We start from the raw sequence: 14,073 nt of genomic DNA, 5'->3' as shown, positions 1-14,073 counted from the left end.
GGCACCCTGCTGATGGCAGGTCTCCCCCTTGTTCCAGGGAGGAGGAGCAGCGGGCCCAGGCTCCCCGCAGAGAAAGTGGGGCACTGCAGGAGGAGGAGGAGGAGGAGGAGGAGGAGGAGGAGGCTGCCCCCAGGGAAACCCCCTCCCTCCAGGGGTGGGGCTTGGCAGAGGGAGGCCCTGGGGCAACACGGCTGCTGAGCTCACCAACAGCAGATCTTCTCCTGCCATGGTCTCCCCCCTCCCTCCATCCCCTGCTACCCACACGAGCCCCCTCCTGCCTCTGAGGACTGCAGCCTCCTCTCCCCACTCCTGCTGCAACCACTCAGGGGCTTCAATCCCTCCCGCCCAGCTGGGCTCGGCTTCTCTGGTCCATTTTGCCACAGGGAAAGGCACAGACTCCCTGACGGGGAAGCCAACTGGATGAAAGTCTGTAGTTATCAATCCATGGAAACCAAATGCAATAACAAGGTGATAACCAACACGCACAGCCTATTTTCAGGAGTGTTGCGGAGGGAGCTTTCCTGCTTGACTGGGGGGTGGGTGGGGGGTAGGGGGCACAATCCAGCCCAGACTGATTGAAATTAAGAGCCCCAGGAGGAAGGGGAAGCCCAGTCCAGAAAACTAGCTAAGGCAGAGACTCGGCCCTTGGAAGCCGACACATCCTGGAGGATGCGGCGCTGAACAAAGAACATAAATCAGGACAGAAAACCTGGGGTGAGGTGGGGACAGGGCTGAAGGCCAGGGGGCAGTGGGGGTGAGCCAAGGTGAATCCACTGGGGGGGACAAGACTCTGAGCCCCCCCCCGCCTGCTGCGCCCTTCCCAGCCTCCTCCTCTGGCTCCTGCAAGACCCGCTGAGCCAAACGCCCTCCTTCCCCCAGCTGTCAGGGATGCCCCACTCCTTCGCACAGACCCCGCCCCTTGTATTCAGAGCCAGGGGGCAGGGGCCCCTTATTTCTTTCCCCAGCAGAGAGCCTGGTGGGCCCGGTGGGTGAGAGGGTGGGCTGGCAGAGGGGCCAGAACGAGCGCACACGTGCCCTGCCAGGAGGAATTAGCGCAGCTGAAGAACAGCCTGGGAGCAGACATGCCGCCCTAATTGGGGAGAACTGGAGATGTGTGAGTGGGCAGGGCCAAAAGGCAAACTGAAGAATGGCAGCTAGAACTTGAGGCGGAAGGGGCCGGCGTTCATTCTCCCCAGGGAGAGGAGAGGAGGGGGTGAGGCGGGGGCAGGGAAGAAGGGTTCCCTTTGATGTCTGGGCCACCCGACTCATTCATTTCCGTGGCATCCACATCCCTCAGGCCACCCTTTCGGTGCTTCTTCCTGAAGCTCACCAGCATCTCTAAGGGCCAGTTTGTCCACTCGGCAGAATTACGTGGTGGAGCGTTTCCTGGGTTGTACCACTATTTCTGACTGCACGTGTGTGTGCGCATATTTGGGGGAGTGGAGGTTGCATGTCTGATAGGCCTCCTTTGAACAACCCAGAGCTGTCCTTCTTCCACCCCTTCTAGGGAACCCTGGAGGGCCGGAGCCCGGAAGGTCCCGCCTTGATAGCTCCCACCTCAGCTGCTGGGGGCGTGTGCCTTCCCCCGCAAAAGCCACAGAAAACAGCCCAGGGGCGGGACCAAGCTTCATCCCCTCGGCAGCCCCCAACGCGACAGCCTACCTCATGGCAATTCTGCAGGAAGTGCTGGAGCTCCAGGTGGTCCCCGAGGCGCTTCATCCACGTTCGGGCCAGCTGCACATTTTGCTGGCTCCTGCAAAGGGAGAGAGCAACTGGGTCAGGCTGGAGCTGGCCGGGAGCCTCCACGGGGACACCAAAGGGAGGAGATCCCTCGTGTGGGACGCGGATGGACACGGCCTCTCCCACACTCCCCTGTGACCAGGAAGGCGCCTTCTACCCCCACCCCCAGGTGCCAGGATGAAAACTCGATATTCTTCATGCTTCCCTGGCGACACCATATTTCCAGAAGGCTTCAGATAAACTGGAACAAGTCCAGAGACGGGCAGCAGAGATGGTCAGGGGACTAGGGAAGCAACGTTCCACGAGGAAAGAGCGAACGGACTGGGCATGTTTCACCTTGCGGAGGGAAGACGGAGGGGGGATAGGACAGTGCTCTCAGAGTCTCTAAAGCAGCCTTCCTCAACCTGGGGCGCTCCAGATGTGTTGGACTGCACCTCCCAGAATGCCCCAGCCAGCTGGGGCATTCTGGGAGATGCAGTCCAACACATCTGGAGCGCCCCAGGTTGAGGAAGGCTGCTCTAAAGGGTTGTCTCACAGAAGGGGGCCACAACCTCTTCTCTTTCATCCAAGACTGCAGGACACGAAATAACCGGCTGAAGTTACGATGAGCAGATTTCAGCTGAACATCAGGAAAAACTTCCTAATGGTCAAGCTGTCAGACAATGCTCCCAATTGCCTAGGGAGGAGGTGGGCAAAGACTGGACAGTCATCTGTCAGGGATGCTTTAAATAGGATTCCTGCACTGAGCAGGGGGTTGGGCTAGATGGCCTCAAGGGACACCCTTCCAGCTCCAGGATCCTATGATTCTAAAGTCTATTCTAGGCATCCCCTGCTTAGCTTGCTGGCAAAGAAGCTGAGGTCTTTTAAGAGCACAATGGAACATATCAAGTCACTCAAGCTCTGCAAAGCTCATTTTCATTTCTATTAGCATGCAGATCAGCTGTTTTGCAAAGTGCTTTGTTTTGATTTAGAAAGCCACAAAGAATTCATGTTTAAAGGGCTGTATCACACTTGAGCTTTTGTGGGGGGATGGACCAAACATTAGACCTTGAAAAACATTTGATTAATTTTTCATAACAAGAGCCCGGATAATTGGGCTGGTGTTTGCCTCTGCCACAGGCTCCCTGCTCTGACCTTGGCCTAGTCTCTCTCTCTCTCTCTCTCTCTCTCTCTCTCTCTCTCTCTCACACACACACACACACACACACACACACACACATGTTCTGCAGCACCCAAACTGCCACCAGCAAAACTACGACCTTTCAGAGAGCAGCCCACAACACGCCAGTAAGGCCCAGTAGTTTCCAGTCTGATGTGCTTCCTCCAAGCTCTGCAAAGCCCTTCATTTTTAATCCATGACAGCTGCAACGAGTGTTCATGATATTGTGCGTTTGGGCCCAGCCAAGCTGCTCTCTTGACTTTAATTAGTAGCAGGACTGACGCACACACACACACACGCACACACACGCCACAAACCCCGTTAAAATGCCAAAGAAGATAACAAAGCATCAGGCATTACATTTAAAACATAGTAATAATAAAAATAATAATGCCAATATTCAGATCCCTCCCCAGCCCTCTTTAAGCTAAAATAATAACACACCACAGCACCAAGCTGGTTTATCTGTCTGGAGTAGATAAGTATATTAAGGATTTGATACCAATTAAAACGTCAAACAAAATTAGCACTTGGTCCTTTACAAACGGAGACTTCAAAGGGAGATGTCAGCAACTTATGCATTAATTAGGGAGGGGGTTTAATTGGTGCTGCATGGCAGAGGGTGCTTTTTCAAAAATATATCCAAAGCCCTTCCATGCCACCCCTCAAATATTTTGGAACAAAAAGGCAAATCCATCTGATCTCAGCTCTGTGAGCCTTAGACAAATGGAAGGAGCCCTGAGCCAGGTCCCCAGGGGGCTTCCTGTGGCGTGAACCGGTCCTGTTGCTGAGGGCACATGGGCAGTGGGCTGGATTCTGACCCAGGGGTGAGTGCTTGCTTTCTCGAAAGAAAGATGCCAGGCTTAAGTTTGCCCCGCAGCCACGTTAAGACACTTAACCGTGCCTGAAATTAATCACCTGGACTCCAGCCGCAAGCAGCTCTCTGAGCGTTGCTGTGAATCAATCTTGTTCACTCGCTCGGTCTTCCAGGCACATGCGCGCGCACACACACACACACACACATGCTCACATCACCTCACTGGTGCCCTGCTGGAGACTGAAATGGGCCCCGCTCCCGGAAACCTTCCTCCCCCCACCAGTAGACTACCCAAGCCTGCTTTGTGGTAAACATAGGAAAGGCACTCTGCACATGCCATGAGACAAGTCTGTTGCTGACCCCAGCTTAAGTGAAGCCCCGAGTGCACTCCTTGGGCAGCAACAAGGCCTCGTCTGGGCTGCCTCATGCGGAGCCTTGGCCCCGGGGCAGGCCTTTCCGAGCAATGCCCGGGGCAAAGTGATGGGCAGAACCAGTGGCTGGCACCTGTGGCTACTTCCAGATAAAACTCTGATTGTGCCATCACGCTGCCACGTGTGTGGGATTTCACAGGAGGTCCAGACAACCTCTTCCATTTCTAACCCTCCTGTGTTGGGCACGTCTTCTGCCTTTTTTCATTCCAAGAAATTCCATCAAGGAGGAAAACACAGAATTGCTGCTCGAGGGCCCTTGAATGGGAGTTCCAGGAGCCCCCTCTGGAAGCACCCCTCGGCTCTCGGCATACTGTGCATCCCCACAACAGCCTGGAAGGCTCTCCGGCCCTCCTTCCCAGGCGCTGTCTGTCAAGAGAGAGAGGCCCCTCTTCCTCCTCAATAAAATTGGGGTGGGGCAAGGGGGGAAAAACTTGTTAGAGAGAAAGAAGGTCCTTATGGGCCTGCTGTGATCTAAGCCTGACCTTGTCACATAAATAGCTGTCCTACCCTTTGGCCGCCACAAATCTTTCAGCCTATGGATAAAGCAATTCCCCTCCAGGGAACCCCATGAGGTGCCTCCTTCCTGGAGGCTCCTTCCCTCCAGTCCTCCTCATAAGGGCGCACCCAGGCCTGCCAGGGGAGTCCTGCTGCCAGTAGTCCTAGCCCAGCAGAAATTGGCTATACTTTATATCTTCCTGAAACATCAGAGAACCTCCAGGGCCAGAGGTAATTCATAGGCATCAAGCAGAGACACACAAAGGGGCTCAGCAGGTCTCCTTCTTACAAGGCCGGGTTTCCTGGTTCATTTTGAAACCTTGGCTGTGATCTCCCGTCAGAGGGGCAACGGGGACAGATGCTCAGAGGAGAGAATGGAGAAATACATCCAGGGATGGATCATGGCAGCAGCACGGGTGCCCTGCCCTCTTCCCCTGTGCCCAAATGAAAGGAAGTGGAAACAAAGGCAGGAGCTGATGCTCTTTCAAACTCAGAGATTCTTGGGTAGAAAAATGTGCTTGTTTGCTTTTGTATTAAAAAGGTTGGGGGGTGGGAATTGCCCTGCAAAATGTTTTCTACACTAGGAGGAGAGAGAAACGCCACCCAATATTATTAACCCAGAAGTGCTGAGGGACTGTGAAGCGCTGCCAGATGGATGGCTACAAGTGGCCCGCAAGATTGGGCCAAAACAGACATGCCTTTAAATGCATTTATTGCAGTGGTATCTCCCCCATCACCATTTTGACTGCAGAGTAGGTGTAGGGCCCCCAGTTCAGAACAGGACCCCAGCATCGGTGGTGAGGGGAGGTAGGGGGCTTTTAAAATCCAGATTGGGCCTAGAGTAATGAAAAACAAAGACATCCCCCAATCAAGGGACACTGTTCAGCTATTCTATCTTTTCCTGCTTAACAATTCATTGTCAAAAGACGGAAGATGGGAGGGTGATGAGCAGAAGACATCGCCACCGACTGGATGTTGGAACACCCACCCACCCCCGAGAATTTAGTGACTGAGGCAAGGCGATAATACAACAAAAGCTGTATAACCCTCTGAGCGCCATTATGCCACGTGTGTGCTCATGTGTGGGTAGGGAGTTTACGTGGCTTGGAGACAGGCGCCTCATCTACACCAAGCAGGACATTGCACTATGGAAGCGGTATGAAAGAGGCATATAAGAGGCAGGAGCCACACGACTGCTTCATAGAGGTATTGAAGTGCACTGACAGCTGTTGGAGCCCATGGACACAGGTCATATGCCGCTTTCATCCCACTTTCATAGTGCTACATCCTGCTTGGTGTAGATTAGGCCAGTATCTCCCCACAGCAAACCTATACTGCAGAGAGAGCGGCCAGTGATAACCATCTGGTGCGCTCCAGAGGCATTATTCCCACATGGCAGATTAGAGCAGCGGGGGAAAGCTGACACTGAGCACTACCAGGACCCCTGCAAGTGTAGTCCAGTCTCATGGCCTGTCTTTTGCCAGGGGGAGGGAATTAGACGATCCTTGTAATGTCCAACCCTTTGCATGCAGACATACTGCGCTGTAACAGAAGAGATCTATGGGGCTCCCCAATAATCCAGCCAACCAGAGGTTGTGTGAGGCTCCTCAAGGCCCCTGCTTTTTTCGGTGCCATTCTGACTCTCAGCAGCTCAAGCAGGGCAGGGCTGGGCAGCTCATTGTCTCCTTACTTTGCCTGGAGGGCCTCCATCTTGTCCTTCACCCGCTCGCTGTAGATGTTACCCTGGCGGATGAGGCTCTCGCCTGCCTTGAGGGCCAAGGTGGTCTTCTGTAGGTTGAGCTCCATGGTTGTCATGAAGTCCTTGTGCTTCTTGATGGCCTTCTCCACCCCTTCCACTGTCATGGGCAGCTCAGCATGGGCCAGGGTCACCTCCTGCAAGAGCCCCAGAAGGGAACGGCTGATGCTCCAGCCACAGAAAAGCCTCCTGCTCCAGCTGCAGTGCACCTGCACCTCCTGTAGCCACTGGCAGGGAGGCTGTGGGCCAGCCCAGGCTCAGAGGCAGGAGATCCAGAGCTCTTCCCGGGCAAGGCTGGAACCCAAACCCTTAGGACAAAACGCTTGCTTATAAGCATTTGTCGACTGCTTTTCTGAAGCTCAAGCTGGCTTGTAAACACACACAGGCTGAAGTCAGAAGCGGATCTGAAAACAATGCCGATTCAGTATGATGACCAGGCCTTACGGGTGATCATCAGCAGCTCCTTGAACAGACCCCAGAAGCCAGCTCAGTTACAGGCACACATCTCACCACATCTACTGGGGGATGCATAGGAGCATTTTGCACTAGGTGAAGCTTCTATATCGTCTTCAAGAGCAGCCCCATGCAGAGTACATTGCAGTAGTCAAGCATGAAGGTTACAAAATCACAGATCAATGCTTTAAGACCTCCTTTATCCTAGAAGGGGTGGAGACTGTAACAAAAGGAGGTGGGGGTGGGGGAAGCACGATTGGCCCCATTTGCAACCCACTTTTCACAAACAACACCACGTAGAACAAGACTCTGACACTCATAGCTATTCCAATGGGGAATAGCAAACCAACTCTCAAGGATCTGAGAAAATACCTGACCCTTCTGTCTATGTTCCTTGAGAAGATGGAAATGTTATTAGTAACACAAATAAAGTTCCCATTTTATCAAGGAGCGTAGACAGAAGGAGGGGGCCCTACTCTTTGATCCCCCTGATTCTGAGCATGTGTCGTGATGGGAAGAACGCAGCATATGCCCCGGGGATTCACATGGGGCAGCAGGCAGGGCCCACAAATGCATTGCCCATCTGGAGGCGCTCTTGGCCTCTCCGTCACAGACGGGCTGGAGGCTGCCGTACACCAAGGACTCGGGGCGGGTGGCTGACGTGGCCTCCGCAGCAGCCTCCACCTCAGCAACCACCACCCACAGCAGCCAGACCCCAAAGGCCGGGAGGGGATTCCTGCTCTCATCATTAATTTCTATAGCGCCATCAATGTACATGGTCTCATTTGTTTTAAATATATATTTCTAAGCCGCCTTGCAGGGAGGGGGCAGTAGTTGTGTGTGTCTGTGTCTGTGTGTGGGTGTGTGACAGGCAGCCGATGGGGTCCCTCGGAAAACGCAGCTCAATCTACTGAAAGACACTTTGCAAGCCAATTGCAGACCACAGCGGTCCCTTGGCCAGCTACCTTGCTGGAGGAGGCGTTCTCCTCCACCGGCCCCAGCTTGCCTCCCGCCCTCCGTGTGGGCCGCCTGTGTGCAGGGAGGCAAGCGGCAGCTCTCACTCTGCACTATGCAGGCAATAGTGGTGAGAATACAAATTAGCCCTTGGTCACCTACGTCTTGTCACATTTGCCCACGGGGGAAAGCAGCTGGCCCCTCCCTCCCCCCTCCTTGCTTGGCCCAACTAGCCCGGCCAGCCTGCAGGTGCTGGAATAAGCCATACAGGAGCAGAAGTGGCTCAGAGGGGCCGGCCGGCCAGGCCAGGCCAGGCCATCTCCCAGTGGCCCTTTGCCACAGGCAGCCCCGCCCCAGCCATCCCCTGCTCTGCACGTGGACTTATGCCCAACTCTCAGGGCAGCTGCATTTGACTGCTGCCACATTGGGGTGATGCGGGTTCCACGGGGGGAGGGTGGGGTCCCACGCAAGCAGGGAGCTTGTGCTTGGGTCTCTGACAGAAGGAGCCCCTGAGCCTCGGCCTGGCCACCTCACCCACTCATTGGGTCTCCTTGCTTCCAGAACAGGCACCCAGGAGCACCGGGAACAGAACTGGTTCCGCTGTGGCACCCACTTTGAAGAGGAAACCCCCCCTGCAACGTCTCCCTGTTTTCAGCTGCACCTCATCCCTTTGGGGGCCAGAAGCACTCATGGGGGCCAAGGCCAGACGTGTTCCGGCTTGGCAATGCGGACTTCCTCAACACGCCAAGAGGTCTGGCACGGATGCCCTTCCCAGGAACGGGGAGCCTTGGGCCAAACCAAGCCCTGGCCCTCTCCAAGGCCCACACGGCTCCCTAGTTTCCCACGGACAAAGAACGCACGCCTGGGTGCTTGCGTCTGAGCGTATTTGCTTGTGAGTAGTGCCGATTAACCGCAGTAAAATTGGCATTGAGAAATGCAAGCCTTCCGCTGCAGTATGTGATCTTTGTACATCTTGATTCAAACAAGCCATGCCAGCTTTCCCAGACAAGGACAATGTTTATCTAAGAGCCCATCTTCCGCGAAGCAGCCTCAAAGCAGCGCCCGCCTGAAGGTACTGCCACGTGGATTTTAATTGGTTAATGACTCCATTATTTAGTTAAATGCAAGATCGCCGAGAGAGCGTACAAACCCTTTAAATGGCCCGACTCCCTGAGGCCAACGCAACCCCACCGTTGATGGCGCGAGGTGCACAGAGCAAACCCACTGGGCCAGGCGCCCGCGGCATTTGGGGCTGGGGCTGGCAGAGGCTTCAGAATCAGGTGCCTGGGCTAAGGGTGGGTGGGTGCCTGGAGGCCCTGCCCCTTAGTCCCAGACAACGTGGGACAGGCTGCGGTTACTCACTGGGGCGCTCTCTTCTCCCTCTTTGTTATGGCCTCCAATCTCCCTGAAGTGACTTGCGGCGTTCAGCACTGGCTCAAATTAAGCCCCAGCTGCAAAGCGCTCAGCAAACAGATCAAATGGTGCGTGAGTCCGTGTGCAGCCGGCCAATGACGTTTGCACAAGCCCTCTTGAAACCCTTTGACTTTGGCTGGGGCAGAATGATTTGCACGTTAGCTGTGCTTTCCCCTGGGAAAGGGAAAGCAGGAGGAGGGGCCAGGAGCAGGGTCTCCGGAGAGGCAGACCTCAGGACCCCACTTGCTGCAGCGCCATCAGGAGGCAAAGGCCCCGGCCAAGTGTCGCTGTACCTTGGTTCGCCCGCTTTGTGCCAGAATAGAGAGCAGCGTCATGATGATTAATGTTCAATTTCTTGGTCATCTTAAACTGCCGTAGACTCAACAGTGTTACTCTTTTGGCAACCGAGCGTGGCAAAAAAATTACAAATGGAAAGCTGATTTTATTTTATTTGACTTCAAAGCAAGTTCCTGGCCCTTATGGCTATAAGGAGATGGTTGAGAGTGGGCGTGGGCAAGGCCTGGCAAATTGCCAGGAGGGAGGGAGAGAGGCTGAACCTGGCTGGGGCCACGAGGCTCCCTTTCCCTCCTAGCAACCAGGCCTTCTTCGTGGCCAGCAAAGCCAGAAGCCACTGGGCAAAATCAACGAAGGGAAGTGGGAGGGGATTGGCAGGCATCATCACGGAAGCACCTTTTCTTGGTGCAGGACCTGGATTTGCCCAGGTGGGGAATTCTGAACCCTCTCAGCTGTGGGGGAGGGAGGGAGGGAGGGACGCCCGGCCACGGCTGCTCCACCGCGAGGTTTACCTGGTTGTACAGGCAGATCTCCGCCTGCTTGGCGTCGCGCAGGAAGAGGAAGAAGATGTGTGCCTGGACCAGCATCTCCCGGCGGTTCTCCCACATCTCCAGCAGCTTGCTCCAGCCCACGTCCAGCTTCTGCAGCCACTGCTGGAGCGAGAGGTAGGGCAGGTCGGCCTCCTCCAGCGCCAGCACGTCGTTGACCGCTTGGATCTTGGCGTAGTCCTCCTCGTAGCGGTTGATCTCCTCCTTCAGGGAGGCGTGATGGTTCAGCAGCCGCTCGGCGTCGGACAGGTGGCCGGGCAGCTCCTCGGAGGCCACAGCCGCCTGGGTCTTCACCAGCCACGTCAGGAAGCTGTCCAGGTCCTGGATGAATTGCTGCAGCCTGGAGCGCAGGAGCGCAGGGCAGGTGAGGCACCACCGGAGCGAGGCCACCGTTTCCCTGAGCTCAGGCGAGCCAGCGAGCTGGGGGCAGAGCTCAGGCAACCCCCCCCCGCCTGCTACGCCTACTGGCCCTGATGCCCACCACCCCCACCCCCGACTCCCGCCACCCCCACCACGCCCTCCCCGGCCTGACCTGCTGGCCACGGTGAGCGAGTCCTCGCAGCCCTGCAGGGTCCGCTTCAAGGCCTCCCACTCCTCGCTGATCTCTTCGAACTGCATGAGCACCTCCATGGCCTGAGCTGGGTGGGTGATGGCCAGCAGCTCCCCCTCCTGCTGCAGCTCAATTAGACGGGGCTCCAGCACCACCAGGGCAGCCTCCATGGTGGAGAGGCGGCGCTGCAGTGAGAGGACGCTGCCCAGGTCGCCGCTGCTGTGCTGGGTGGACTCGACGGCTTTGCGCTTCTCCCGGATCTGCGACTTGATCTCGTTGCACTCGATCAGGTAGTTCTGAATCTTCAGGATCGAGTTCAGGTGGTCTTTCTTCTGCTCCACCAGCTCTACCACCCGGTTCCACCTGGCCATGCCAGAGCAGGGAGGAAAGCAGCAGCAAGCCAGAAACATCAGGCCCAGCTGTTCTGCACCCTCTCGCCTGGTCGCCGGTGGAGCGTGGGCATTGGCTCTGGGCAAGTAGAGCAGGGAGCCCTGGCGCATGTGGGGCTGCTCTCCCCCCTCCCCCGCCCTGCCCCCCTCGCTCTCTCCAAGACGCATCAGTAAGCAGTTCTCTGGGTCAAACGTTTTTGCGACTCTCTGTGCAAGGCTGCATCCAGCTGCACAAGGTGGAGAAATGCAGCACTGCGTTCTAGGGTGGGGGGCACTGACTGAAGCACCATTTCAGCTCACAAGGAGGAGGAGGAGGAGGGAGAAAGGGAACGTGCGGCCAAGCACAGGCTCAGGTGTGCCACACGCATGTGCACACACACACACACACACACACACGGATGCTCCCCACAGAGAGGCCAAGGGCTGCGGGACTCCCGGCCAAGAGGGGAAGTGAGCAGCACAGAGACATATGCCCCTATGCCCTGTTGGGTACCGCAAGGCCACCCCATTTCACCAGAGGAAAATGGCATTATCCTCGCAGGACACGGAGCCCCTCCGGGCCACTGCCAAGCAAGCGGCGGTGGGGAACTCCAGGGAACGTGGCTGATTTAGGGCGCCCGAGGGCAAGAGGCAAAGGGGCACCCAGGATCATCCTCTGCTCATTTTAAACGGACCAGCAACAGGGCTGCTTCCCCTGTCCTCCGGGGCCAGCTGAGGACAACTGTGTCTGGACAAGGCTAAGGCAGCGAGCCTATGCCAGCAAGCTCTGGGCTGGGGATCAACTTTGCCCAGTTTATCCCCAGCCCATAGTGGAGAGCTTCATGTGCAGGGCATGAACCGTGGTCTCGGCCGGCCTGGGCTGCCAGCTGAGCAAGTGTGCACCCCAAGTGCCTGGGGGCTCCACAGAGAGAGCCGGGCGCTCTGCGCGGGATCCAGTGGACTGCCGCCTTCCTCCAAGGCAGAGCAGCACAGGCGTCTCTAGGCGGGGGAGGGGGGCTTCCTACCTGCTGTTCAGGTGGTCCTGACAGGATCGGACTTCAGAGGAACTTGGGTGGCCCCCATCCACCAGCTGCTGCACAATTTGGTTGACGTCCAGAATCCGGCCCATCAGGCTGTTCATTTCTTGGTCAAGGCTTTCAAACCTGGGCAGACAGCAGGAGCCCATCAAAACGTGGCAGCCCCACCCCACCCGAAGGTCGCACAGAGCGGACCACAGAAGGGGCAGCAGCAGCAGGGAAGGAGGGCTGTGCGAGGCAGTGGAGCCCCCCAGCTCCCTGCCCACCCACCCCAGTGCTCCCTTCCAGGCAGCTTCCTGCTCCGCTCCACCTCTTCCTGCCACAGTAACGTGGTTCAATGTGCAGGAGGAGCCACTGTCGATCCTCGACATGCACTTGCTCTACGCGCAGACGACCCAGGTTCAACCCTGACATCTCCAAGTAAATGGATCTCAGTTAGGAGAGGACGGAGAAGACCCGTCTCTGCCTGAGACATGGAGGGGCCCACTGCCAGCCAGAGCAGGCAGAAGTGGGCTAGAGCTGGGCTGCAGAAGCAACGGCCCACATGTGGCCTGCCGTGGCATTTCTGGCAGCCCACTAGATCCCCCTGCATCGGTTGCAGCATCGCTTGCTGCCGGTCCTTTCCAAATCTCCCATCCGGGATACGGGAAGCGCCAGTGTGTGTGTTTTACGGACTACATACGAGGGCAGTCATACAGCCACACTGGCTTCCATTTTGTTTCTAAGACCAATTCAGGGTGCTGGTTATAAAGCCCTGAGCAGAAAGCCCGCCTCCTCCCGTCCGAACTGGGCTCATCAGAGGCTCAGTTATGCGTCTCAGCAACTAGGCCAGGTTGGTGGGTACCACCCCTCGTAGCAGCCCCCTAATCACAGAAGCCCCCTCCCCCCAGGAAGGCTGGATCAGCCGCCTCTCCCCCATGTCTCAGACAGGCAGCGGAGAGAGCACCGCTCTGCCGGACCTTTCGTGGGTCTGAATGTTCGTCCTCTGTTTTATTCTACAGAAGATTTTCGTTGGTTCTTTTGCTGTGCGCCTGTTTCACGGTGGCCTTATCTGACGCGCCTTTCGCCTCGCGTGGCCGGAGGGGCGATTCCCGAACCGGTCCAACGGCCCAAGCGCCCCGGGCGGGAGCCTCTGCTCAGCGCTGCCTGCCCTCCCTGCCACGGCCACGTACCGGTGCTGCACCACCTCCACGTCCTCCAGCTGCTGCGGCACGTCCATCCGGTTGAGCCACTGCTCCTTCTCGTCGATCCAGACCTCGCAGGCGTTGACCTCGCTGAACATGTGGTAGACGGCCAGGGCGTCCTGCAGCCACTGCCGCCGCAGCACGGCCACCTCGGCCACCTCCCCGTACAACTGTTCCACCTCCACGATGCGGATCTGCACGTCCACCAGCTCGTGGTAGTCGGGCGAGAGGGCCGCCAGCTGCTTGCGCAGGGCCAGGACCGCCGCCCGGTGCTGGTCGATCTCCTCCGCCGCCCCCTTGTGCTTCTTGACCAGTGACTGCGTGGAGAACTCGTCATGGCCAAAGTCGTCGCTGGACACCAGGCGGTAGGCGTCCTGCAGCCAGGCCACCAGGTCGTCGGTGTCGGCGCTGAACTGGTAGAAGCTCATGGCCTCCTGCAGCTTGCGCAGGTGGCCGGCCGCCAGCTCCTCCAGCTTCTTCCAGCGCAGGCGCACCTCCCGGATCTTCTCCTGGACGTTGCCGGGGCCGCCGCGCCTCCGCAGCAGGGCCTGCTCGCCTCGCCGCATGGCGGTCTGCAGCAAGGAGCGACGGCCCACCAGCTCGCCCAGGAGGATGTTGTGCTTGCTCAGCAGCTTGGCGACGCTGCTCAGGTCCTTGCCGTAACTCTGCGAGGAGGACAGGATGCGCTCCTTCTCCCGCGCCCAGGCCTCGGCCTCCTCCATCTCTTGGAAGAAGGCCCACAGCTGGCGGGAGGCCTCCAGCTCCGCGCGCCGCTTGGACGCCAGCTCCTGCAGCTGCTCCAGGCAGCCGTGGACGTGGTTCACCCGGTTGCAGATGATCTGGGGGTCACAGGGCTGGTAGCCTGGAGAAGCAG

The 14,073-nt window shown here is 57.4% G+C and overlaps 1 protein-coding gene across 1 annotated transcript in view; it reads right to left on the bottom strand.

The window, feature by feature from the left end:
• SPTBN4 (spectrin beta, non-erythrocytic 4) overlaps positions 1–14,073 on the bottom strand; it is a 49,664-nt gene that overhangs the window by 23,585 nt on the left and 12,006 nt on the right. The window contains exons 13-18 of the mRNA XM_063140499.1: positions 13,188–14,061; positions 12,004–12,141; positions 10,593–10,973; positions 10,025–10,400; positions 6,333–6,535; positions 1,663–1,753 (exon numbers count right to left, since the gene is read on the bottom strand). Of these exons, the coding sequence (XP_062996569.1) occupies positions 1,663–1,753; positions 6,333–6,535; positions 10,025–10,400; positions 10,593–10,973; positions 12,004–12,141; positions 13,188–14,061 (2,063 nt within the window). The remainder of the gene's footprint in view (positions 1–1,662; positions 1,754–6,332; positions 6,536–10,024; positions 10,401–10,592; positions 10,974–12,003; positions 12,142–13,187; positions 14,062–14,073) is intronic.

This window comes from Elgaria multicarinata, chromosome 13 (assembly GCF_023053635.1).
Source record: "Elgaria multicarinata webbii isolate HBS135686 ecotype San Diego chromosome 13, rElgMul1.1.pri, whole genome shotgun sequence".
NCBI lineage: Eukaryota > Metazoa > Chordata > Lepidosauria > Squamata > Anguidae > Elgaria > Elgaria multicarinata.
Note: the sequence above shows the minus strand (reverse complement) of the source record. Positions and strands in the feature narration are given on the sequence as shown.